Source organism: Aegilops tauschii, chromosome 3 (genome assembly GCF_002575655.3).
Source record: "Aegilops tauschii subsp. strangulata cultivar AL8/78 chromosome 3, Aet v6.0, whole genome shotgun sequence".
Taxonomy (NCBI): domain Eukaryota; kingdom Viridiplantae; phylum Streptophyta; class Magnoliopsida; order Poales; family Poaceae; genus Aegilops; species Aegilops tauschii.
Window position 1 is genome coordinate 216720099 of NC_053037.3, and position 27608 is coordinate 216747706.

The 27608-nt window shown below is 44.5% G+C and overlaps 1 protein-coding gene and 1 long non-coding RNA gene across 2 annotated transcripts; one reads left to right on the plus strand and one right to left on the minus strand.

Annotated features, from left to right (window-relative positions):
* Positions 1-11920: 11920 nt before the first annotated feature.
* LOC120976636 (uncharacterized) lies at positions 11921-25534 on the minus strand. Its single transcript, XR_005772649.3, has 2 exons — positions 24111-25534; positions 11921-12212 (listed from the first exon to the last, which is right to left on the minus strand). It is a non-coding gene; the product is annotated as an uncharacterized lncRNA (long non-coding RNA).
* LOC141042353 (uncharacterized) lies at positions 12222-22780 on the plus strand. The gene has a single exon (XM_073510347.1). The coding sequence runs from the start codon at positions 21288-21290 to the stop codon at positions 22557-22559; it is 1272 nt and encodes a 423-aa protein (XP_073366448.1). The 5' UTR covers positions 12222-21287; the 3' UTR covers positions 22560-22780.
* Positions 25535-27608: the final 2074 nt, after the last annotated feature.

A 27608-nucleotide genomic window follows, 5' to 3' on the forward strand; every position in this document is an offset into this window, starting at 1 on the left:
GAAAAAGATAACCACATAATTTTGGTTCAAAGCCTGACTCTTCAGTAGCACAGGGCAATAACACCGGTAAGCTGCTGCTTTTGCTTCAGTGCGCGACGTACATGATCAATCCATCTAAGCCAAATAGGAGAATACAAAGTACCGTCCAATTTCAAAAGAAATAAACCATGATGTAGCCCCAGGTAACTTAAATACAGAGGTAGTTACGATTTTGACTGAAGACAATATGGCGCAAAAGTACACTGGATATATATCAAAGTGCCCGTTGCTAAGTTACGAAGATGAGCAACCACTCAGAAAAGATACATGCATGCACGCTGAACCGTTGCAGGCCATGTGCATTTGGAAAGATGAGAAGCATGTTCAGGTTGAGATGATAATTTCTTGTGCGTTAGACGTTCATGCATTAGAAGGAAAACAAGAAAAAGAATATTCCAATTATTTTGGCGAGCCACGTTTACAAGGAGGCATCAAGGAGTTCACGATGGATCTTTTGTGTTTGCTAGCCAAGATTGGAAGCTACAAGAGATTCCCACAAACAGAGAGATTTCAACAGACAGAGACTCTTGGAAGATGGATGGGGCCAGGAGTAAATTCTCTTCTATGACCATGTACAAAGCTCTTTCTGGCCCAAGTCAAGCGCATTGCATCTTTCAGCTGGTCTGGAAATCCTCATGCAGATTAAGACACAAAATTTTCTTCTGGCTCTTGCTTCATGATCGTTTAAGCACAAGGAGCATGATCAAGCGCAGAAACATGCATCCGGAGGATTATAACTGCGCCCTTTGTGCAGAGCAATGTGAGGAAACATGTCTTCATCTGTTTTGGGATTGTCAATTTGCTGGTTTCTGTTGGGACAGGATTTTACCCAATAAACGAAGAGGTATTTCCACGTATGATGAGATCATGTTCATTCTTCGTGTGATTCCACAGAATATTGCTATGGAAGTTGTGATTATGGGTTGTTGGAGCATCTGGATAACCAGGAACGACAAAATCTTCAGACAAGCTCCGATTCACTATGGAACTTGGAAGCATTATCTCAGAGAAGGTCTTGAAGCTTCTAGTCTTAGGGCTAAACAGAAGAAAGCAGAGGACATTACCAGTTGAATAGTGCAGCACCTTTAATTTCTCTTATGTTTCCAAAAACTGGTGTAGGTTGAACCCTTGGGCTACATGTAGCCATGTATTTGTACTTTATTTAATTTAATATAGAAAATACCGTAGAACGATTGTTCTACGGTTTCGGCTCAAAAAAAAGATTGGAAGCTACGTGAGGATCAAATATATATATTATTTTGTATTCCTCTTCTTACCATGGAAGGAGTGTGTGTGGAATGGATTGTACATACATGATCAGCTTACCTTAAAAGAAGTCGGATGGGGCCCACCTGCGGATAGAGATGCACCTGAAGATGTACGGCGCACCAGTCCATATTATTTCACGTTATGTTGTTTAAATTGCAAAGGTTTAAAGTTTCCCTTTATTATTTGGCCGTGCAAGTCTAGGATAGAAATATGTATTTGGTTTCCAACTTTGTTAGAAGTCAGCTGATATACAGAAATGTCTGGGTATTTCTCAGAAAAAATACAACCACAAAAATTATTTCGCTCTAGACAACAACGGCACTGCGCTGGCTGCACATGAAAAAATGAGAATAAACAAAACAAAACCCGAAGATGAAAAGTGCACACGTTGAATAGCAGTCCGAATCCTACTGGGTGACATGGAAAGTGCAAGCCAGTGCAAGTCCGACTGCTACTGGGTACATGAGTCCATGGAAAGTGCAAGTCCGACCCTACTGTGTACATGACTCCATGAAAAGTGCAAGTCCGACTCCCACTGGATACAAGACTCCAGATCCTATTTAGATAGATACAGTTGCTGCTATAAATATCTATCCCTTCCTTAATCTTTCCCTAATAATAATAAAGCACGGATCGACTTTGTCGGGTTCATCGTCGCGCACTTTTTGTAAAAAAAAAATCCTGACATTTTTTAAAATCAACCCGCAATACATGTGGCCTTCCATGATGCGCTGATGGGTTGCTGGATCTCGAACGCAAGAATCCTCGTTCCAAGAGCTAGACGTAAACCATCAGGACTCTCATCTGACTCATGCCTGTGTAGGAATCTTTACCTAATAATTTAGATATGCATACTGACCAGGTCTCTCTCACGTGGAGTCAAACTCTGAATCCCCTATTGACTTGCCTAGCCTCTTCATAAATAAGCTGTGGAGAAGCACCAGATCAAGCGGTCGGATGAGGAGGCGTAAGACGAGGACGAACCCACGGAAGTCATCTGGGTACATGACCTCGCCGAGGCCGACGGCAGCAATGGCCGAAGCCAAGCCAACGAGGCCCATGTCGTCGGGATACCTTTTCCTCCACTGCGCCCGTACCACAGGCACCATCATCAGCGTCCACGCGCGCCTTCTATTGCTCTATTGCCGATCGTCTGTAGGAGATAATTTCAGTTCCCGCGGCGCCGCGGTCGAGTCAACGAAATGTCGCCAAAGCGTAGCCGGTGGCGAACGGCGCTCGCATAGCTTCTTCCCCACTTTCTTCCTTGATCACCACGCCTTGTCGCAATACCACAGGCGTTGACCATCGCCACCGGCCACGCAAGTCACGCTCGACTGTGTTGCTTCAGCCAGGCCTCAACATCTAAAACCGACCCCTGTTGTCTCATGAAACACGAACGCCTGCCGATTCCTCCTCCATGCGTACAGGCCAGCAACACGCCGTCGAAGGGTAGCGCTATATGTGTTGATCTTCGGGAGGAGCGAGCTCTCCTCAAATTTCTCTGGATCACAACTGGGCGCTATATGTGTTGATCTTGGGGAGGAGCGAGCTCTCCTCAAATTTCTCTGGATCACAACTGGGATTTCTCTGAAGAGGGCATTGTGCCGTCACCGGGCCGCACTCTGCAGCGCCAGGACATGACAACGCGGCGGCGCCTACTGGATCTACGGGAACATATTCCTCCCCCCCCCCCCCACACACTCTGCCTCGATTCCAATCTGACAGCCCTACCTCCTTGTCGTGCCATCCAATGCACCAAGACCGGCTGGGTTTGGTGGTGAGTGTCAAGTGTAGCGTGTAGCCCCCCACTGGTCACAAGTGCGTCGTCAGCCGCTTCCTCGGCCTCCTCCTCCCTGTTCTGCAACAAGGGTGAAGAGTAGCGGCATGACGTTCTCCTCCGTTCTACCATGCCCCGCCTTTGGGCTTGAAACACCGGCATCAAGTTTTTGTGTGCTCTGATGATTAATTAGATCGTAATTGCCATTGCCGGCTATGGCCGACGTAGTGGAAACAACCTCTGCTTATATGCATACTCCATGGTAAGCTCAAGTATTGTTTCTCTTACATATTACTCCATACTGTATATTGCTAATCTCCCTCTTCCCTTCCGTGAGTTCATCACTTCATCTCATAGAAAATGTTCTTTATTAGAACATCAGGTCACAATGGTTTATTATTTGATGGTGGCCATTTTCATGTGGGGAATAAACTGACATCAAAGTTACAGGTTTGTTCAGTACACCTGCCAATCACATGTTTGTTAAAATGCCTACCTATACTGACATCAAAGTTACAGGTTTGTTCAGTACACCTACCATTTTCGAAAAATATTAAAATAATTTGTATTATGAACTCCAGGTCAATAGAAGTCCCAGCGGGAACTTAAGTTAACATATGCACATGGTTAATCTGCCCATCTCATACAGAAGGCTTACATACCTGCATTCCCTGTAGCTTTACTGTTTAAGACAAGCAGATCAATTCACACTCAATGTTGAGTTGTCCATATGATCATTTAGTCCACTATCGAGATCACACATGCCATCATTTTTTTATTGTTAATGATATTTCGACAGTATGATTTCAAGAGGCCTCATCTGAAAGCAATAAGCTATTTTTTTCGGGGAGCAATAAGCTATTTCTTAGTGAACAACAACCCCTTGCTACTACTTGCACAGTAAGTGGAAAAGCAACAACTAAATATTGGTGGAGTCAGACCCGACTAGGGCCTGCATTAAAGCATAACATATGCCATTAACTAAAGCAGTTATTTTCTTGTACGTACTACGGACTTATCACATTTCGTTAACATTTAGCTGTAGTTTCCCCATCTCTAGATAAAGTTGGTGCATATAACTTTTTCCAAAATATAGATGAGTGCATTTTATCTACTCTGTTTGAAGGTCCAATGGTTTAGCTGTATTTTGTCATATGTCGTGTTTCATTTGTGTCAATTATCTAGCAACCATCATAGTGTAATGGCATGTGGGCACCGTCAAGCCCTCAACTATTTAGTACATCGGTTTTTCATTCAAATGGTTTAGATAATTCTTTAAATTCCACCACTGGACTGCAAGGTGTTGTCAATAACTTATTTGTCCTTGCACACTATTCCTTCTTGGTTTGGCTGAACTTTCACATGCTTATATTTGGTTTGGGTGTCGTACCTTTAAAGTGAGATATAGAGAGCTGTAGAGCAGCAGTCACACACATGAATTTAACCTTCATGTGATATCAAGCTTTAGATCATCCTCCTTATCAAGAAAAATTCATAAATTAAACATTCTCTTTCAAAGGTCTTGTGAACTGAATTCCCTTTGTTGTGCTTCGCTCTATTAGACAACCTATTTATGCATGTTGAGTGCTTGATCATGTTTATAGATGACAGAGAAGTTTCCTAGAATGATACAATTGTTGTATTTCTGTTCACTCACTCTGCTTGATCATGTTACTGATTATTTATTGTTCTCCCATTCCAACGCACGGGCATGTTTGCTATCGCAACACATAGACATATTTGAGAAAGATTATTGCTCCACGGAGAAGAATGTGCGGCGAATTTTCCTTTGCAAAATTATTTTTGGTGATAAGGATTTCTTTTCTCCCGTTGCAAAGCACGGGCCCTTTTGCTAGTCTTTCCCTAATAATAAAGCACGGATTGACTTTGTCGGGTTCACCGTCACAATACGCTTTTTCCGTGAATTTACGCTTTCAGTTTGAATTTAAAACATATACTCAAGGTGGTACTAATTCGGTGAACCTACTCGATGGGTTCGTTCGCACGCACGCTAAGCCGGCCTGGGCCATGTAGTCGATGGGTTCGCTCACCTGGGCCATGTAGTTGCGCATTGATGAGCTCGCTTGTTTTCTCCCAAAAAAATCTATGCTTTCGGCCGTCGTTTTCTTTTCTTTTGTTTGTCGTTTGGTTTTAGAAGCCCATCCCAACACGTTCGTCCGTCCGATTAGGTAGGCAAAATTTCACGCCCGAGTTTCCCATCTCTTAAATACCTCTCCAAGATCAACACAGTACCCTGGCAAGATCCGCTGTATCTCGCGCGACCCCCGATCCAGGCGACGAAACCAACAACTGACTCCCTCCCTCGGGTTCGTTCTCTCTCACAATTATTTTCCACTAGATCGAGATCGAGGGATATTTGACGGGGATTGACAGGGGCAACGGCGATGGGGCGTTGGATGTGTGTGGCGGTGTGGTGGGAGCGCGGGGAGGGGCGCCGTGGTTGTGGAGGCGACCGACGCCATAGATAAGCGCTGGGGGTTGCCGATGCCATGGCCGAGTGATGGGGAGAGGCGTCGTGGTGGAACGACCACCATGGATCCCCTCGCCCCATGTCATGATGCAATTGTTGCTGCTCTTCAAAATCTATCCGCTCTATCACATCCGCAACCACACAGGTCACAGCCTACCAACTGGCACCCTGATGCCGTTTTCGTTGCCGTCAATATGCCATTTGCTTAGCACTAATGTGTAGAAGAATCATCAATCAAGTGCATCTACCAACACGATGGCAGAATTTTTTATTGGCTCTTCTCTAATCTATAAGTCATATATTGAGGCAGTGCTTGGTAGATTCTTTTTATTGGCCGTGTTGTGGTGAAAACATGGCGTGGCTGATTGCTTCATATGCTGATACTGATATGTGTATGCTGCTGATTGGTCCTGATATATGTTGCATGTAGCTGCTAATAATAATATTGCTACTCAGTTTGATAGGTAAAGTGGTAATGGACTGCGAGATTGTATAGTGCTCATATGCCAGTCAGTCAATTTTCCTTTCTTTGATGAATTAGAGAATATTGCTCATATGTTAATCAGCTGCTCCTCCCTAGCATTGCTGTGGTCTGAACTTCAAAATTTTCATCCACTCAATGTTGATTCAGTCAAATATCTCTAGGAAGAAAAATTATTTCAACAATATTCAGGATTTTTTATTTTTCTTCAGTTTAGTTCAGATTTTCATTATTCCAATTTTGATTTTGGTTCAGTTTTGGTCAGGTTTTCATTGTTTTTCAGTTGAATTCAGTTGCAGATTCATCCAACTCATCTCCATTGCCATGCATAGAAAGGCTTGGATTTGATTTTGGGTCAGTTTAGTTCAGATTTTCATTATTTTTCAGCTGGGTTCAGTTTCACATTCATCCAACTCATCTGTGAACACAATGATCAAGTGTTTCTCTGGTTGGTGAGGTAACCTGGGCAGTACTGTTTGAGATCGTTGGTGAGGGACTACTATGCGAGCTCGGCCTGAGCAAAGATGCCGGCAGGGTGAGATCAAGAACATGAATTGAATGGTATGGCTCAGCACTATTGGGCTTGGCATTATTTTTCCAGCGAATTGTGTGTTTCTCTGAGATGAATTAGGTGCACCAAATAGGCGAGATTGTATAGTGCTCATATGCCAGTCAGTCAATTTTTCCTTTCTTTAATGAATTAGAGAATATTGCTCATATGTTAATCAGCTGCTCCTCCCTAGCATTGATGTGGTCTGAACTTCAAAATTTTCATCCACTCAATGTTGATTCAGTCAAATATCTCTAGGGAGAAAAATTATTTCAACAATATTCACTCTACTGTGCTTATCGCGGTCCTCTGGAATATATGGAGGCGCAGGAACTACAAGCTCTTCCCTGATGTTTTTCTGTGGAGTTGCACATTACTGCTAGCAAGATTGCTGATGATCTTATGTTGTGGTCCAACAGGTATTCAAATGGAATTAAGAGAGGGCTCTTTACGGATTGGAGCACTATGTTGTATCACCTATCTATGAGATTCTATTTTTTTCCTTCCTTTTCTTTTTTATTAATCCCAGTGTATAATTTGGCTTTGTATAGTTCTCAATTTTATGAAGTGGTCCAGGCTGGCTTAAGCACACTGTAGTCCCTGAAAAAAAGACGGTGGGTGATGCCTCGCCCTCCCTGAACTGAATATCATGTGCTTCTGTACTACTGGAAGAAGGTAAGTAGTCTTTAAAGCGATTCATTTTTCCATTTGAATGCACTCCATTCTTAACGGATTAGTTAAAACATCAAACTATCATTCTTTCCGGAGTCCTAATGTGTTATTTTTTTCAGCCTAACACATGGAACTTTCTATAGATTTCATGGTTTATGCAAATTAGTTGAGCTAGGAATTTTTTGTGAAGCTGGTGTTAACTTGCATGAAGAAGGCCTTAGAAAAGGTGCATGTTGTTGCTGAGGTATAGGAGGGGGCGGCTGCCGTGGTCGGGGAAGGGCGCCGAAGGCGGATGCTGGTCGTGATGCACGAGATGTTGGCCGAGAAGAAGCATATTCAGCAGTGGTGGTTGATCCATTGTGCGCCACACAATCAGCTCGCATGGTTCCTACCCAAGGACGTAGGGTTGGCAAATCCATCAACAAACGGGATTATGCGCCTTGAGTGTACTGTACACTTATTTGCAACCTTCCCTTTTTCTGCTACTGTTTAGGGATTCTTTCCGATCAAATTCAGTTATCGTTTCAACCTACAGCCGAGCTATGACACTCATTCCCTGCTACAGTGATGGCTAAATATTCTTTACAACATCGCTAGCATCGTCATAAAGATTTCTGGGCCGTTTGCATGCTTATTTTGGTGGAGAAATTTGAAGGAGAGAAACAGTAGGAGTTTCAATGGCAAGGTGAGCGACTTCATCAGATCCTGCAACCACACAATCCACGAGCTGCACACTTGGCTGCGAGCCTGAATCAAAAGCTTGGGATGGTTGACACCATAGAGAGCATATCTTAGTTTATTCTCCCCCTGAAAAACTTTTCCTACTTATGTAAAGTTTCTCCACTCGGTGTGCCAATTGTTTGGTACACTTAGTATCTGTCAATGGAAGCAACAGTAGCGAGAAGGCTGCAGTTTTGACTGGCAAGGCAGAGGAATCCGTTTCCAGCATGTGATGTTGCTATGAGGAAGAGTACATTATGAAGAAAAATACATGTAAAGCTCATGGTAGCAATGAAGTGCATTGAATTTCAGTTGTCACTTTTACCGAGATGGAATTGAGTGTTCAATATAAACAGAATTTCAGTTTGATTATTTGCTTCATTGATCAACATACAAAAATGATTTATTGTTCCATATGAGTCATATTAGCTAGACGTATGCCGCGTGCTGCCCTAGATTATGCAAATTTTCATTGTGATAGATGGTTCAAAGAACCGTTTGAACCTTGGAAGGGATCCGTTTTACATATGTTTTTTTGCAGCCCATGGCCATGAACTATTTTAAGACATGTTTTCTGTAGAAAACTATTCTAAGACATGTTGTTTACATTAAGGTCATTGATATCATTTTATAAAGTAGGTAATTCAAAAAATATCCTTGGGAGTGTTCTGTTTTTATAATTATTGCAGCATTTTTTTCTTTAATGCTTCAAATTTCTTGTCCATATCACATATGTCAATGTCTAGCTCATCTTCTCATTAAAATAGTTGAATATCATCTGTTTGGGGTGTAACCAGATCAACATTTAGTTAATCCAAATATTCCTTCTCTCTCAAACCCTAGCAGCAACGGAAGTCTCACACACTCCCTCCGCCTTCCGCTGCTCAATGCACGGGACACATGCGGATGTGCTCTGCCGTGACCATCATGTCGCCCATCTTTGTGCCTTGGGTTCGGCGGATGGGAAGAACGCTCGGAGCGAAGCACATGGGATCCCCCTAAAAAAAGATTCACTTCGTCCTTTGGTGTTAAGGTGTCGTTTTTGAGGCACTCCAAATACTAACGCCAACTAAAAAGGTTGTGTTTAGATATGTAACCTGACCATCCACATAATGTCGTCTTCATTGACTTGCTTGACCATTGGAAATATTAATCAACCTTCAATCCATAGCTCTTATAATTTTAGGGTTCACTCGATTTATGGAACTTCCAAATCAAAGAACTACAAATGTAAATGATTCATAAGCCCTCTCTATTTCAATCCTTAGGATTTTTTCATGTGGAATTACCCAATGCCAAGAATTCTTTAGAATTTTTCATGAAGAAGGATTCAGCCGGGATATTTTTTTATTCCCGTTGCAATGCACGTGCATATTTTTGCGTATGGGGACTAAAGTATGATATGTATTTCTTCTAGACCTCGCATGCACCTACCTACCTCCAAGGATGTTGTCAAGCCATCGATGGGCGTTTTGATAGACACATTTATTTTCCCCGTTGCAACGCACGGGCATATGTGCTAGTAATAATAAAGCGTGGATTGACTTTTTAAGTTCATCGTCACAATACGCTTTTTTCCCGTGAATTTACGCTTTCAGTTTAAATCTAAAACGTATAAGCAAGGTAGTACTAATAAAATTTGATATGTCCCGAACGAGCGAGGCGTAGATGCATCCTCATCCTGGCGACGACGGCATCCCCGGTAGGCCGAGCCACGACGGCATTGAGGAAGTCGACAAACCGAAGGCGCTGCTGCCGGCGTCCGCCAGGCTGTACTACATGGCGCTGTGGCAAAGGCATGGGCAGCCACCGCCAGCGCAGCTGCCGCGGATGGCGGTCGACAGTCGACGGTACAGGTACGAGCGCGTCCCGGGAGAGTAGAGGACGAGGTTCCCATGGCTGATCCAGGCACCGCGGATGGGCCCGCGCCCGACCGGCAACGGTGGCTTCAGGACGAACACCACAAGGGTCGAGCGCGTCACCACGATCAAGCCAGACGAAGGCGGCGCACCTTACCAAGTGGACGTGCCCGTATCGGGCAACGGGAGCCTGTAGCAGCACCGGCACCATGATCACCAGGGGTCAACCATCGCAAATGCCGCCAGGACATCCCGCTAGACGCCGGGGAGGAGGACTTCGGAAAGGCTCCCCGGGCTTCCTCTCGCTGGAGGCAAAGCGCAGGCAGCTGCCGGCCCTGTTTCACTCTCTGCTGCATCGTGTTCTGGCTGGCGGTGGTCGTCATCGTTGTGGCCGTGCTCACCGTGTACCTCATCTACCGCCCGCAGCCGCCGAAGCTCCGGTGACGGATGCGTCCCTGAACGACGGGTACGGGGACGAGTTGCCGTCCCCAGCGGCCCGGCCCGCGGCCTCGCGCTCAACGCCGACCTCACCCCGCTGGTCGCCATCACACAGCCTGTATCGATCAACGATTCGTTGGCTTATCCTGGTTGCGAAAGTTTGATCATCCCTTCCACTATTGTGCATCCATAGAATAGTCCCACCTCGCTTCATTAGATCGAATCAGTCCAGTTTATATACATGTTGCTTAGCAAATCAATAAGCAAGCTTGGAAATCAAACAAGTAGAGGGCAGAAAGAGGGATTGGTGTCCAGATGGCGAGCTCCGGCGGAGGCCGGGGTGATGCAGCGAGGCGGGATGTGTGCTGCCGCGGCAGCGAGCAGGGGGCAAAGGTCAACGGAGGCCTGAGTGGGAGAGAGACAAGTTGATCAGCGGGGTCGGCTCGACGGACGGAGCAAGATGGAGGAGGCGTGCGGGAGAGAGAAGTCGAGCAGCGGGGGCGTCTCGACGGACGGCAGTGCTAACCGGCCACATGAAGCAGAGCAAAGTGGCGTCGGATGGATTTTTGCAGCCTCTGGCTAGCTCAGGCTGACTCGTGGGATTTTTGCTCCTAATTAAACACCCACGCATGGCCTATGGCCAATCCGAACATCACATACATGTGTGTCATGGCTGATCTGAAACAGAAAAAATCTGGTCGTCATTCCAATAATCAATCAGGCATATATGAGCACGCATCAAATTAGCCTCATCACGTCTCACACGTTGGTAGCTCACCTGAAACGGTGTCCAGAAAAAAAGGTTTACCAGAGACGAGCCCTAAATTGCATAGGAATTCTTTCTTAAATATTGGTTTTGTTCTTACCATTTTGTTCCAAACAGTGATTTCACTTTTTTGACTCATCATTTTGTGTTGTTCGCCTGTCTTGGATCGGCTTGCTTTTAACCGCTCCCTTAATAAACACACCAGCTACAACGCTTTCAGGTACATCAAGCTAGGAGACAACAGACTCTGATGCTTGAAGTGTATGAGGCTACCTTTATAGGACCAAAACTACCATGGATGCTTTTATGAAATTAGGCCATGTTGACATCGTAGCCCTTTTAGTTTCAATTGCATTTAGAAGTCCTCATCTCATTTTTAGTATATAATTTCAAAGGTTTTTTTATCTCTAGCACATCTCTATAGCTATTCTTGAGTCTTGAAAACGTGTTCATTTAGTAGGAGGATGCGGCCATGCGGGGATAATAGTTTTTCACTGCAACGCAAGGGCATATTTTAATTGTACAATTTTGAACAAAAGATTGTAACTTCCACAATTTTCTTCCTCGGTTCCTGATTTTAGCTCATTGTTCATTTTTTCCCCTTTTAGTGAAACTCTGGTAGACACGACAACAATTACATTATGTTCACACAATCACAAGAACAATCATTAGAGAGGAAAGTAGCATTTTTTTGCGGGATGAGTAACCATATTTGTTACTTCTTAAGATATGGAATGCACTAGATTTTTTTTAAATTATTACCTTCCTTTATCCATATTCATATAGAATTTGTCAAAGTTGGACAGAAGAACAAGCGCTTTGTCAAAATTGACTTGAAGAAGGTGCGCACGAAGCAAGTTGGTGAAATGAACAAGCTTTAACAATTCTCACTAAATTTGAATTCACGTCAAAAAATCTCCTATTGCAACGCACGGGCATCTGTGCTAGTACATGTACAATCCCCTTAATCCAATATATATCAAGTCCTTGGTCGATTCTTCTTAACAATCCAGCTTTCCACATTGCCTCGCCGGTATCGCCGCTGCCGTCAAAAACATCGACCCAGGTATGTACAAATCAAATTTAGAATCAACAATGACCTCATGCTTCTAAGGACAACCATAGGCGTATATGGCCCTCTCCCCCTGTCCTGCTATTGCAATTTGATTAGAATAAAACAATTAATCGTACATTCTTAAAGAGTGATTACATGTTGATCACCGAAGGGATACAATCAATATAACTCAAAACTACTGAGAATATGCATGTCCTACCACTGCATGTTGGGTAACTCTTGTAAATACATGGATCAGATCATGGATTTTATATATTCCTAAAGATATCTACATCAGCATATAGATACGGGAAAGTGAACAGTCGGTTTCACAATATTAGATATCCAGTCCATGAAGGCTCCAACTGAATGAATGCATATTTAGAATACTGTTTATTACTTATAATCACTTCAAGGATTTTTTGATATCTATTCCAAGGCATGAACTGCTTAATTTCACTAACTGAAATGCAAATCAAATAATTCTCTTTTGAAGAAAACAATAGAAATGATAAGAAGCTTAAAATTTCCGCAGAGTTCACCAAGAAGATATCACTAATATAATTCTAAAATGGACAGAACAACACAAAATAAGAAAGGACCAAGGACCCTTGACTCTCTGTAGCAGTTTTCTTTCATGTAACTTGATAAATAATTATTTCCACCATTGTCTAGAGCTCGAGACCTGTGCTGATGCATATATCAATTTTAATTAGTTTATTCTTTTTATTAAATAACACATTAACCACTGTTGCTGATGCATATATCGATTCCAATTAGTTTCTCATTTCTATTAAATAACATATTCTTACACGTTCCAAAACTACCGTGCAGGAAAGCCAATTGAGTTTCAATCTCCGTTAATGGATGCCAAGGAACAAAGAAGAAAAAGAGTTAGAGAGCGATATGCACAGATGAGTAATGAAGAAAAGCAGGAAAAACAAAAAAACAACGTGAAGCTTATCAGAGAAACAAGACAAAAATATGCGCACAGAAAAGGCAGAAATATGCAAATATGCAGACAGAAGCAGAGATGACCAATGAAGAAAAGCAGAGAAAGCAGGACAAACGCCGTGAAGCCTATCAGCAAAACAAAACCAAAAAAGGGCACAAAATAGGGAGATATATGCAAACATGCAACCAGAACAAAAGAAAGCTAGAATACAACAAATTACAGCTAGCCAAGAGTTGAAGCGCAGCACACCAAAGATTCAATTAAGATGGAGAATACCCGGAGAAAGGCAAACATTGCTACACCGCCGTAGCAAAGAATTCTCGACAAGGCGGATGAAAACTGTTTCTGTATCATCAAAAGAAGATGCATCTATGACAGAAACCGGCAACGATGACACGGAACCTCTACAGCAACCAGAGGTCATGATTTATGGTAATACTCTAAATGTTATACAATACTTGCATTCAAAATAAGATCTTTATGTACGAATAACCATCGTTGTGCGTAGACATCCCCTCGTCAATGTTTCCAAGCATCAAAGAAGCAGATGCCACAACAGAAACAACCTACAACGACAATCACAGCAAGGTGGCTTTGTGGCCAGACATCCCCTCTTCAATGTGTTCAACAATCAAAGAAGTAAATGCACGAATACAATCATTCTATAACGATGATCACGGTAAGGCTATCAATATCATATTTACTTTTATGCAATAGACAAATACTCCCTCCGTTTCTAAATATAAGTCTTTGTAGAGATTTCACTATGAACCACATACGGATGTATATAGATGCATTTTAGAAGTAGATTCACTCATTTTGCTCCGTATGTAGTCCATAGTGAAACCTCTACAAAGACTTATATTTAGGAACGGAGGGAGTAATATATTAAAAAAATACTACACAGATAATGATGAAGTCATATGTGAGAAAGACAAAACCATCAAAGAAGTAGATGGACCAATACAATCAATCTACAACGATGATCACGGTAAGGTTATCAATTTCATATATGAACATTATGCAATACAAAGAAATATAAACAATAAAAAATTACAACATAGGTAATGATGAAGTCATATTTGAAGAAGATACAAATGAGGATGAATACATGTTCTTTGGTGAAGGTATGCTCAATACAATCTTAATATTTTTGCATCATTATATTGCCCCTTCACTAATTTTTGTATGCTACAAATCAAATCAGAAGAGGATGAGGAAGTGGAAATTGAAATCAAGGAAGACGAGGAACTTCACAATCCTGATTCGTATGATTTTGTCTACAGCAACATACCAAAGAACACACACGTGTAAAACGGAAGAAAATTGCAGGTTCTGCAACGCAACAAAATTCAAGTATGAATCTAAAGGGTTATGCTGCAAGAAAGGGCAAATAAGACTAGCCAATCCAGATACACCACCTGAACTCATGAGACTTTGGACAAGCAACAATTCTGAAGCAAGGCATTTTCGGAACAATATAAGATTTTTCAATGGACACTTCTCATTTACTACTCTATTGTAACGCCCCAAGACCGACGCTTCAGAAGATTTCCTTATTTTCGTGATCGCCGTGTGTTTCTTTTGTGCTTGCTCTTTTATTTTTGCATTGCATCATGTCATCATGCCATCATGTCATTTAATTTTTAAAACCCACCTAATAAATTGCATGGATCTTCGATCCATTTAAATCGAGGGAATTCACATGGTGATTTCTCTTTATAACATATCCTCCTAATATTTATGGAGCTATTATAAATATTCCATTAGTTTGGAATTAACCGGAACACACTTGCAAAATAATTTCCATGCCTATTTCCACTTCAAGTTTCACCTCCAAGCTTTGCCAACAATTCTTTTCCCTCTTATCGAGGCCCTTCCTAAATGTTCAACATTTTGGACACTTTGTAATCCTACTCCTTGTTCAAACCATTTGAATTAAATTCAAATGCATTTGATTTCAAACCGTGCAATCTTACCCACTCCGTTTTTCTTGGAACGAACATATTTTTGTGATGTCCGGGAAAATTATCTGCCTGCCCAAATCCTATCTCTACCTTCCGTTCTTCTTCTTTTTCTTCTTTGACATTTTTCTGTTTTTTTTGGAAAAAGAAGAAGGAGAGCAGCCACAGCACGGCCTTCTCACAGCAGTCGGCCCAGGCCACCGCGGCCTCCCGCAGCCCACCACCCAGGCCTAGGCCCAGCCGCCGCACCCCTTCCTAACCCTAGCCCGACCATCGCTCGATCCCCATCTCTCCCTTCGTTCTCTTCCTGCGCCGCCACACACCCATCGCCGATCCCCATCTCCCTCTCGTCTCCTCCCTCGCGCCGCCATCTCCCTCACTCGATCCCCTCCCCTTGCTCCTTCGAGCGCGAGCCCCGCAGTGCTCTGTCTCGCGCTGCTCGACCTCCCTTCCTCGTCCGACCCCGCCGTCCAGCCGCGTCGCCATGCCTGGCTTGCTCCGGCCATGGCCACGTCGCCCCGCGCCTCCGCCTCCGCGCCACTCGTCGAAGCCCCCGCAAGTCGTCCCCGTCGCCCAAGATCCTCCCTGCATAGCGCGCGCCCGCGCCACCCCGTCGCTGGCGACCCGTCTCCGGCCACCACGAGCACCACCAGCAGCAACTTCAGGACGTCCCCGCCGCCAAGTCCCTCGCCGCCTCTCGCTGCTACACCTCGTGCGACCTCCTGCCTCGTTCCCACGCCACTCGTCGCCAAAAGCCAGCAGGAGGAGCCCCGCCTCCACTTGAGGGCCCCGCGTCATCCTCTGCTGCACCTCCACAGGCCGGCGACCTCACTTGAACCTCGCCGGCGAGCAGCCCGCTAGGACAGGCCAGTCCCGCTCGGAACCAGCCTCCTCCACGTGCCAAGTCCTGCGGCCGTCGCCCCTGCATCGCGCCAAGTCCCTGCATCGCGCCCCTGTTGCTGTTGACGCCAAGTCCAACGACCACCGAGCGTGGAATTCGCCAAGTACACCACCGGCAAGACTAAAACACTGAAACGACGAGGTCGACTATGTTTTGCTGCCTCTCTGGATCGCCAAGTTCCACAATACACAAGTACCACGACGACCGTTGTTCGCCAAGTACCCTCTCCGGATGGCCAAGCTCGAATACCGATGACATGTACCACAACTGTCGCCTTGGGTTTCGTCAAGTTCCTATACGACCCGTGTACAACTACCGTCTCCCCGAAGACTTGGATTCGTCAAGTACCTCTCCGAAACGAACGTGTACCACTACTTCCACTACGACCGTCCCGAGAACGTCTACTTCCCTCAACGGACTTGATCCGTTCCAAAAATGCATGTTTCGAAGGTATAACCGCCGAGACGACGCCCGTGAACGTATGATTGTGATGTATGAGTTGCTCATGTTCGAACCGTGTCCCAGTTGTCGCTTGCGCGTTCCTCGTTTCCTTGCCACCGTCTTGTGGGACACCCGGTAACCGGGATCACCCCACCATCTTGCATGACACGCTCACGCCATGCTTCCTTTTGCACCGGAATCTCCGTGAGCTACCGGAACCGATATGTTGCCGTGGCATCATTTTCGTTATCATTGCCGTGGCACCCTTTTTCGTTCCACCACGGTAACAAATGCTTCATAACATGCTCATGTCCACGTTTTCATAAACTTGCTTAAAACTTGCATATGTCATCCGCATCATGATAACAACATTTAAAATGTCTACAACTGATGTTTGCATTAAAATTGTTAAATGACATGAGGATTTTCCGGAATTATTGTTTGTTGTTCCGGCCTTATTTAAACTTGCCTAGACAGATAGTCTTACTTATGCTTCACCTCTTGCCATGTTAATCAACGTTTAATATTGTTGGGTACATAACCGAGAGAACTAAACAATTGATGTGGTGTTTCGTCAATATGCAACTCGTTGCATATTGAGCTCCACTTAACTTGTAGTTTCGTTTGTGCACTTTGCCATGCCATGCCTCTTTAAACCGGACATGCATCATACTTGTTTGTGCATCATGCTATGTGTATGTGGTGATTGTTTACTATGTTGTTTGTTTCTTTCCGGGTTGCTTCTCTCGTTAGCTTCGGTTTCGTTCCGGAGTTGTGAGGATTTGTTCGACTACGTCCGTTTGTCTTCTTCATGGACTCGTTCTTCTTCCTTGCGGGATCTCAGGCAAGATGACCATACCCTCGAAATCACTTCTATCTTTGCTTGCTAGTTGTTCGCTCTATTGCTATGTAGCGCTACCTACCACTTGCTATTTCATGCCTCCCATATTGCCATGAACCTCTAACCTTTGTCACCCTTCCTAGCAAACCGTTGTTTGGCTATGTTACCGCTTTTGCTCAGCCCCTCTTATAGCGTTGCTAGTTGCAGGTGAAGATGAAGATTGCTCCATGTTGGATTATGTTTATGTTGGGATATCACAATATCTCTTATATTATCAATGCATCTATATACTTGGTAAAGGGTGGAAGGCTCGGCCTTATGCCTGGTGTTTTCTTCCACTCTTGCCGCCCTAGTTTCCGTCATACCGGTGTTATGTTCCTTGATTTTTGCGTTCCTTACGCGGTTGGGTGATTTATGGGACCCCCTTGACAGTTCGCCTTGAATAAAACTCCTCCAGCAAGGCCCAACCTTGGTTTTACCATTTGCCTACCTAAGCCTTTTTCCCTTGGGTTCTGCAGACTCAAGGGTCATCTTTATTTTAAACCCCCGGGCCAGTGTTCCTCTGAGTGCTGGTCCAAACTAGAGCCACTTGCAGCGCCACCTCGGGGAAACTCGAGGTCTGGTTTTAGTTGTACGTAGTGTTCATCCGGTGTGCCCTGAGAACGAGATATGTGCAGCTCCTATCAGGATTTGTCGGCACATTCGGGCGGCTTTGCTGGTCTTGTTTTACCATTGTCGAAATGTCTTGTAAACCGGGATTCCGAGACTGATCGGGTCTTCCCGGGAGAAGGTTTATCCTTCGTTGACCGTGAGAGCTTATAATGGGCTAAGTTGTGGGCTAAGTTGGGACACCCCTGCAGGGTATTATCTTTCGAAAGCCGTGCCCGCGGTTATGTGGCAGATGGGAATTTGTTAATATCCGGTTATAGAGAACTTGACACTTGACCCTAATTAAAACGCATCAACCGCGTGTGTAGCCGTGATGGTCTCTTCTCGGCGGAGTCCGGGAAGTGAACACGGTTTCTGGGTTATGTTTGACGTAAGTAGGAGTTCAGGATCACTTCTTGATCATTACTAGTTGACGACCGTTCCGTTGCTTCTCCTCTCGCTCTCATTTGCGTATGTTAGCCACCTTATATGCTTAGTGCTTGCTGCAGCTCCACCTCATTACCCCATCCTTTCCTATAAGCTTAAATAGTCTTGATCTCGCGGGTGTGAGATTGCCGAGTCCTCGTGACTCACAGATTCTACCAAAACAGTTGCAGGTGCTGACGATGCCAGTGCAGATGATGGGATCGACCTCAAGTGGGAGTTCGATGAGGAACGTGGTCGTTACTATGTGTCTTTTCCTGATGATCAGTAGTGGAGCCCAGTTGGGACGATCGGGGATCTAGCAGTTGGGTTGTCTTCTTTTATTTTGGTTCCGTAGTCGGACCTATGTGTGTACTCTGATTGATGTATGTTTTATTTATGTATTGTGTGAAGTGGCGATTGTAAGCCAACTCTTTATCCCATTCTTGTTCATTACATGGGATTGTGTGAAGATGACCCTTCTTGCGACAAAACCACAATGCGGTTATGCCTCTAAGTCGTGCCTCGACACGTGGGAGATATAGCCGCATCGTGGGTGTTACATCTAGATACAACTGACATTCGAACAACTGGTATTTACACCTTTCGAGCTCATGGTCAGATCTATCACAACATACACTCATTTGGTAATAGTCACTCAGATCCAAAGCATATGGAGCTATACTTCTACGATGATGATCCAAGCTTAGAGCATCGGTACCGCCACTGTCGTGAGGCAATGTAAGAGCAAGACAGGCAGGTGATTGGAATAATAACAGACATTCTACGCAATAACCCATACTCTCAACAGTTTAGGAGTTTGGGACAAGCCCAAAACCTTGAGGACTACAGACTCATCTTGAACCTTGACCAAAAATTGGACCAGCGAACATACAACGCACCAATCAATTCAGAGGTAGCTGCAGTGTGGATTGAAGGAAATGAAAGAAGAAATACTTATGACAGGAATGTAATACTACATGGGAACAACAACGAAATAGAGCACATTCGATCATATTATGGGTGCTATGATCCGTTGTCGTATCCTCTATTCTTTCCAAGAGCTGAACTGGGTTAGCATAGGAAAATCCCAAAGAAGGATACACAAGAGGAAGATGTTGGTGCTGAAAATATCAATAATGATGATGATCCAGGTAATATTCAGAACTCAATTTTCATATATGCTTCACTACTACATATTCAACTAAGTTTCCATGATGCAATATTTGCACAGATTCAGTCAGTGGCCTGTGGGTAACCATGAGAGAATACTACTGCTATAAATTCCATACACGACCAAACATATTCAACCCAATATTGCACGGTGGACGGCTTTTCCAGCAGTTTGCTGTAGATACATACATCAAGATTGAAAGCTCCAGATTGGATTATATGTGGCATCATCAGAACAAAATAAGGGCAGATCTATACCAAGGCCTTCTAGACAGCATTCAAGCAGGAGAACAGAATGGAGATGCAGTCGGAAAACGGAGAGTACTTGCCTCATCGTTTATTGGAGGGCCACGAGATAAACTTCGCCGGTATCTAGATGCTATGGCTTTAGTTAGAAAATATGGAAAGCCGGATGTATTCCTCACAATGACCTGCAACCCCAACTGGGAAGAGATCACACGTGAACTACAGTTCGGACAAACACCACAAGATCGCCCAGACATTGTAGTTCGTGTCTTCAGGGCCAAGCTAGAAGAAATGAAGAAGCAACTATTTGAGAAGGCCATTCTTGGAAAGGTTCAGGCATATACATATGTCGTAGAGTTCCAAAAGAGGGGACTACCCCGTGCTCACTTTTTGCTCATCATGACCGGGAAATACAAATACACATGTCCGGAACAGTATGACAGAATTATCTCCGCTGAGCTCCCTGACAAGCACAAGTACCCGGAGCTACACAAAATGGTAGTCAAACATATGATGCATTGTCCTTGCGGTGCATTGAATAAATTTTGTCCATGCACAAAGAATCGTCCGTCATGCAAGAATAATTATCCAAGGCCATTTAACGAAACTACGATTCAAGGCAAGGACTCCTACCCACTTTATAGGAGACGCAATGATGGTCGGACTGAAATGGTCCGCAATTGCCAACTAGATAATAGGTGGGTTGTTCCTTACAACCCCTATCTGTTAAGGATGTTCAATTGCCACATAAATATTGAGATATGCTCAAGCATTAAAGCCGTTAAGTACCTCTTCAAGTACATCTACAAGGGTCATGACCGAGCATCTGTGTCAGTAACTGACAAAGTGGACGAAGTCGAAATCGACGAGATTAAACAATACAGAGACGCACGGTGGGTGACGCCTCCGGAAGCACTGTGGAGAATATATGGCTTTGAACTAAGCAAAATGCACCCACCTGTCTTGCAACTGCAGCTACATCTCCCAAATATGCACATGGTTTCATATCATGGTATGGAAAAAATAAAGAATGTTATCAACCGTGATGGCACAGAAAGATCAATATTGACAGCGTACTTTGAAGCAAACAGCTTATATGAGAAAGCACGAGGCATACTATACAAAGACTTTCCACAATATTATACTTGGCAAAGACGAGGGAAGTTTTGGCAAGAGAGGAAGCGAGCCGCTGTGTTCCAGGTTGGCAGGATCGTCTCAGCACACCTGGCTGAAGGAGAACGATACTATCTTCGAGTTCTCCTAAACCACGTGACAGGCGCCACTAGCTACGAAGACCTACGAACAGTCGATGGACAAGTAATGCCAACCTTCCGTGAAGCTGCAGAAAAACGGGGGCTCATTGAGGCAGACAACACACTAGATGATTGCATGACAGAAGCAGAGTTGTTTCGGATGCCATCATCGCTCAGAAGGTTATTTGCGACAATCTTGGTTTTTTGCGAGCCAAGCGACGCCCGTAACCTCTGGAACAATCACCTAGAGGCAATGTCAGAAGACTACAGCAGAAACTGCAAATGCAAGCACACGGTCAAACAGATGGTTCTGAAAAATATCAGACATGTTGCACTCAATGGGGAAAGACATAGAATCGTTTCCTCTTCCAGATATCGACAAACAGCATGAGACGACAGACGACATACCTAGGGAGATCATTGAGGAGACCTCCATCGAGGTGGACCCCGAGGACGCATCGTTGCATAAAAACCTCAACAACGAGCAGAGGAAGGCCTACGACGAAATCCTAGCCACGGTTGACCGCCAAAGAGGAGGTATATTCTTTGTCGATGGGCCGGGAGGCACAGGAAAAACTTTTCTTTACAGGGCGCTTTTGGCCACAGTGCACGGACAAGGCAAGATTGCTGTGGCGACGGCCACTTCCGGTGTTGCTGCTTCCATAATGCCTGGAGGGAGAACCGCACACTCGAGGTTTAAGATTCCACTAAAAATAGACAATGGAGCTATTTGTAGGTTCACAAAACAAAGTGGGACAGGAAAGGTACTCCAAGCGGCATCACTAATACTCTGGGATGAAGCATCTATGACTAAGAGGCAGACAGTGGAGGCGTTAGACAAAAGCATGCGGGACATAACGGACAGACCAGATCTTCCATTTGGTGGAAAAACTATTGTATTTGGGGGAGATTTTAGACAAGTGCTACCTGTTGTCCAGAAGGGAACCAGAGCCCAAATAGTAGATGCATCACTGCGCAGGTCAGAGCTCTGGAATTGCATGCGTCAATTGAAGCTTGTACGCAACATGAGGGCTCAAAACAACTCTTGGTTCGCAGAATACCTACTACGCATTGGGAACGGAACCGAGGAGACAAATGATGATGGTGAAATACTACTACCTACAAGCATATGTGTGCCAAATAAGACGGATGATAATGGCCTCGATAGACTCATCAACAGTATCTACCAAACAGGCAATGCTTCACTAAAAGATCCAAAGTACATCATATCAAGAGCAATTTTATCCACAAGGAACGATTGCGTAGACAAAATCAACCTAAAAATGATTGATCGCTTCCAGGGGGAGGAGATGGTGTACCACAGCTTTGATTCTGTAGAAGACGACCCACATAACTACTATCCACCAGAATTCCTAAACACCCTAACCCCAAATGGACTGCCTCCGCATATGTTGAAGCTCAAAATTAATTGTCCAATCATACTACTCAGGAACATCGACCCTGCTAATGGACTCTGCAATGGCACGAGGCTGGTCGTACGTGGTTTTCAAAAAAATACAATTGATGCAGAGATTGTGGTGGGACAGCACTCTGGAATGCGAGTTTTTCCTACCTCGGATACCATTATGCCCCTCTGACGATGACATGTTCCCCTTCTATTTCAAGAGGAAACAGTTCCCAGTCAGGCTCAGTTTTGCAATGACAATAAACAAATCACAAGGTCAGACGATACCAAATGTTGGGGTCTATCTGCCTGAACCGGTTTTCTCACATGGTCAACTATATGTCGCGCTTTCTAGAGCAACCGCGACATCAAACATAAAGGTACTAACAGGTACACATGATGACAATAAACAGAAGAATAAAAAGACAAGTACAGGCGACACATACTCAAAGGGTGGGAAGAAAAAGAAGAATAAGAAGACCAATACAAGCGGGACGTATACGAAAAATATTGTCTACACTGAAGTCCTAACCAAATAGGTACTGCAACCTTTCAATTTCTTGTTCAAATTTTCAGTTTCTATTTATATTTCACATTGCATTGCTTATTTTCTAACCTTAAATTTATTGCTTGGATTCTACAGAAACATTGCAGCCAAGTGACAACTTCTCAGTTAGAATTCAGAACTTTATTGTCTTGAAGGACACTACCTCATTTATGTATATACAAATCAGTCATGATATAATTACTAAACCACTAAATCATTCATGGAATTTTTTATTATGTGTTCACTAACTCATTCATGGATTTTCTATAGAAATAATTCTATGTGTATATGCAAATCTAGCACCAAACTGTGTAACTAAGGGCAAAAGGAGACTTGCAAGTCAAAATAAAAACATATTTCTCTCCCTGGAAATGTTGCTGCTGCCCTAATTTTTCGTAAAATCACATTCTCTACCTCCCCTGGAACCTGAAATATATCTGTCCAATTTTGTAAAAGTACATATAATTTCATAGCTAAAGATAAACAACCAAACAAACCAGAAAACTATATTTATATGCACATTTTAGAAAGGATCTAATAGAAAGGGAAGATGAATATAATCCGGTGGATATACTATATAAAATGGAATAACTAGATGGAAGTATACCTAATTTTAATAGTCTCAAAAAGACCCGTGGCCTTCACTGCTGTAGCAATACAAACAGCAGCACCAACACCAATCACAGGTGGATCAACTCCAACTGCAGCTGCTAGGGATCTTGGTGCACAGGTTGAACACGGTGGCAAGGGAACCAGACGACAAGGGCATGTAATTCTGAACTCGGCAACAAGTAACCAGAATAAAAGCTACATCTACAACTATGAAGAAACAGGAGACACCCAGCCGGGAACAGTGACAAGTTTTGTCCTCTCATATTACAGTTCATCTCTACACTCTACATTTTATTCGGAAAAGCATACAAAGAAAAGCAATCCCCAAATGTAGTTTAATCATGCAACAACTAACTGTACTTCCCAAAAGTTAAATAACTGAACCTTCTAACCAGTTCCTTGCACTCTGCTCTGCAAATCTATGGTTCAGTTAGTCCTAAACTTCGCATCTAATAAAATGTTAATGGACGAGGGTATGTTATTGCCCAGATTAACTTCAGTAATCTTTTGTGTAGATTGGTACTAAGTTCGTTGCTGCAGTGCAGTACATGGAAAGAGAGGACAGGGGCGAGAGTGGGGGTGGACCTCCATGGCACCAGCAGCAGTACGTCGGAGGAGCTCGGAGCAGTGGAGCCGTCTCCTCGCCCCTCGCAGGGCCTCGTCGGCGGCGAGCAGGACCACGCCGAGGAACAATCTGCATCCAACTCCTCCTCTACCGGCCAGGAGCCCGCTGCATCCGCGCGAGGAAGCGCTGTAGGCGTCGGACAGGAGCCACCGGGGACGCCGAAGCCGCGCCGTCGACGGTGGCGCGGGCGCGGGCGGAGCTGAAATAAGAGGGAGCCGCGCAAGGTCCCGTTGATAAGCCGGCGCAGGTGGAGGGCACGACGGTACAGCCACATCCTTCGTGCCCTCATCCTCCGAGAACGACGAGAAGACGGGAGGCGGCGGCGCCGCCGCTTGGCCAGCACCAGGAGAGAAAATGGGGAACGGGAAGAGATATCGAGTTCGTGCGTCTCCTTTTCTTTTTTTTAGGAGTAACGTCTCTGTTTTTTTTAAAGTACGAAAAAGCGTATCTTAGCTTTATAGAAAAAGAAAGAGTATATGTACACGATATTACAATGGCGAGATCACCACAACCGGGGATCCCACACCCCTCCACTCCGGTTTAACTCAGGCGATTACTCACAATATCGGTGAACTCTCCCTCCTGCAAGTGCCCATTGCCGGATTTCGGTGAATATAAGCTCCACCGTAGCAAGCACACTACAAATGCTTTTTTGTTCTTTTTTGAGAAATTCTCTTTTGTTGTTTAGTAGTAGACATATTATGTTTTTTTTAGGGGTAGCAGACATATTTTCTTTTGCTTGGGCCAAGCCAAAAAACAATGCAAAAATAAATACAATTGAAATATACTTTTCCAAGAAAATTGATCGTCAACAAAAAAATGATTAATTTTTTGAATATGTTCTGAAAAATTACAAAAAAACTTTTCAGAATGTGTTTTACTAAAAAATCAACTAAAAGACTATTCATGCAAAACTATATTTCATCGGATGATAATGCGGAGGTGAATTAGGTCGTGACGAACGTCGTCAGGGTGGCTTCTTCATGTCCGAAATTTATGGTCCAAACTGTTATGCTAAAAAAATATAATTGAAATATACTTTTCCAAGAAAATTGATCGTCATAAAAAAATAATCCAATTTTTTGAATATGTTCTGAAAAATTACAAAAAAAAACTTTTCGGAATGTGTGTTACTTAAAAAATGAACTAAAAGACTATTCATGCAAAACTATTATTTCATTGAATGATAGTGCGGAGGTCAATTAGGTCCTGACGAACGTCGTCAGGGTGGCTTCTTCACATCCCAAATTTATGGTCCAAACTATTATGCTCAGTGTAACCTTATTTCTGATGATAGCCAAAATTAGATATAAGAAGGGTTGCGTAATACCATGTGAGCATGTATAAAAAAATCGCCCGTTGCAACGCACGGGCATTTGTACTAGTTCACTATAAACTAAGAAAACAAATGTGTACTCTCTCCGTTTTTATTTAAGTTCGCATATTAGCATTGGTCAAAGTCAAATTTTGTAAACTCTCACAAAGTTTATAACAAAAAATATTAACATATACAATAAAAATAAATACCATTAGATTCATTATTGAATGTACTTTCACATCATACATATTTGTTATGGTAAATGTTTATATTTTTCTATAAACTTGGTCAAACTTTAGGAAGTTTGACTTCGGTCAAACCTAATATGCAGAGTTAATAAAAACGGACGGAGTACTGGTAGTTACTAGTACTACTAACTACTAGTACCACTCGCTAGTTGCTTAGCCCAATCACCCAACACGCCACACGAGGAGTTCAGTGCCACGGAATTTTGAGCTTGGCGGGAAAATCTCCCACGACCCTGATTCGAGCAGTGCGAAGTTACCATCATACCCTTCGGAACAGGCCTACGGATGACGCTTGGTAGGGGTTGTTTTGGTAACTTCAGGTTCTCCCTACCCAGCCAACCCCACCCCGGCACCCAAAGTAGTACACCTGAATACTTCCCATTTTTTATCCCCACCGCAAAATAGACTTCTCCACGGCACCGCAGCCTTCGTGCTCCTCCCCTTCTACATCGGCGCACTCGTCCACCGCAGCGCATCTGTCTCATCGACGATGTCGTACGCCGCACTGGAGCCAGTCCACCGTGGTCGTCGTACACGGAGCCTCTTCCCCGGCATCGTCTTCCATGGTCTCGGATCAGCTTCCCGGAAGCCGACGCGAAGCGCAGAAGCACCACCGTCGTGGACAATGAACTGACACCCATTGCCGACCTTCATGCACAGAGGCAGCCGCGACCATCGCACTCCTCCTCGATTGGTAATGTGTGTATTGAATCTCTTAGCAGTACATGTGTAGTTCCAATTTTGTCCATACCTACCCTTCAAATTTCCTGGTTGCTATTGTTCCCGTAAAAGTAATTGGTTATAGCCTCCATTGTCCAACAGAATATCAGCTTGTAATTGTGCGTCGCTCCTGCATCGCGCTGTCCTTGGGTAGGTTCTTCATCTGCAACCAGTAGTGTGGCAAATGATGGAAAGTTTTTTAGAACTAGCAAGATGCCCATGCGTTGCATGGAACATCAAGATGCATTTGTATGAGTAGTTTATCTTGTGGGAGAAAAGGATGAACGGGGAAGGCCTTATTTGCAAATGTGGAGAGGGGTGTGGGCATCTTTCTGTAAAATTGCCATAGTTTCCTTCCTATCCGTCGGATATAAATCGGACGGCCTATATTGCAGGATGGCAGGCACACCATCATCACCAACTCTATTTTTTATAAGAGTAGAGATAAATATTAAATATAAAATAAATATAATAGTAGATAAGAGAGTAGAGATAGCAGGGACGTCGAGAAAGGATCGCGCGCGCGGGAAAAGCGGTCGGGCGCGCGGTAGTTTTGGCGCCCGGCGTCCGACGCGCTTTATAAAATCCAACGCCCTCCCACCGCTCTGTGCCTTGCCACCGCTCTCTCCCTACTTTGTGCCTTGCCACCGCTCTCTTCCTGCTCTGTGCCTCGCCACCACTCTCTCCCCGCTCTTCGCCTCGCCACCGCTCTCTCCCCGCTCTTTCTCGCCTCGCCGCCGCCGCGCCACCATGCCGCCGCGTCGCCGGGAAACTTGGGGATACCACGACGTCCGCGTGCGCCCCTCTGGCGGCTTCTCCGCCGAGAACCAGTCCCGCGGGATGCGCCTCAGCCTCGACACTTTCGACACCGCCCACAAGGCCGCCCGCGCGTACGACGTGGCGCCTCCGGTGACCTCATAGAACATTGAACTTCCCCAACGTGTCGACGCGGGAGCGGGCGCAGGAGCTCGCGCCTCTGCCGCGGCTTCTCACCGACGAGGATCATCGCGACAACCGGAGGCGGAAGCACGGTCTCGGCATCGCCGATATGGTCGAGGAAGCCATGGCGATGTGGCGCCAACGCTTCCCGCAGGACATCATCAACGAGCGCGAGTTCTATGCGCAAAGGAGGGCAGAGAGGGAGAAGAGGAGGGTGGAGCGAGCCGCCTATC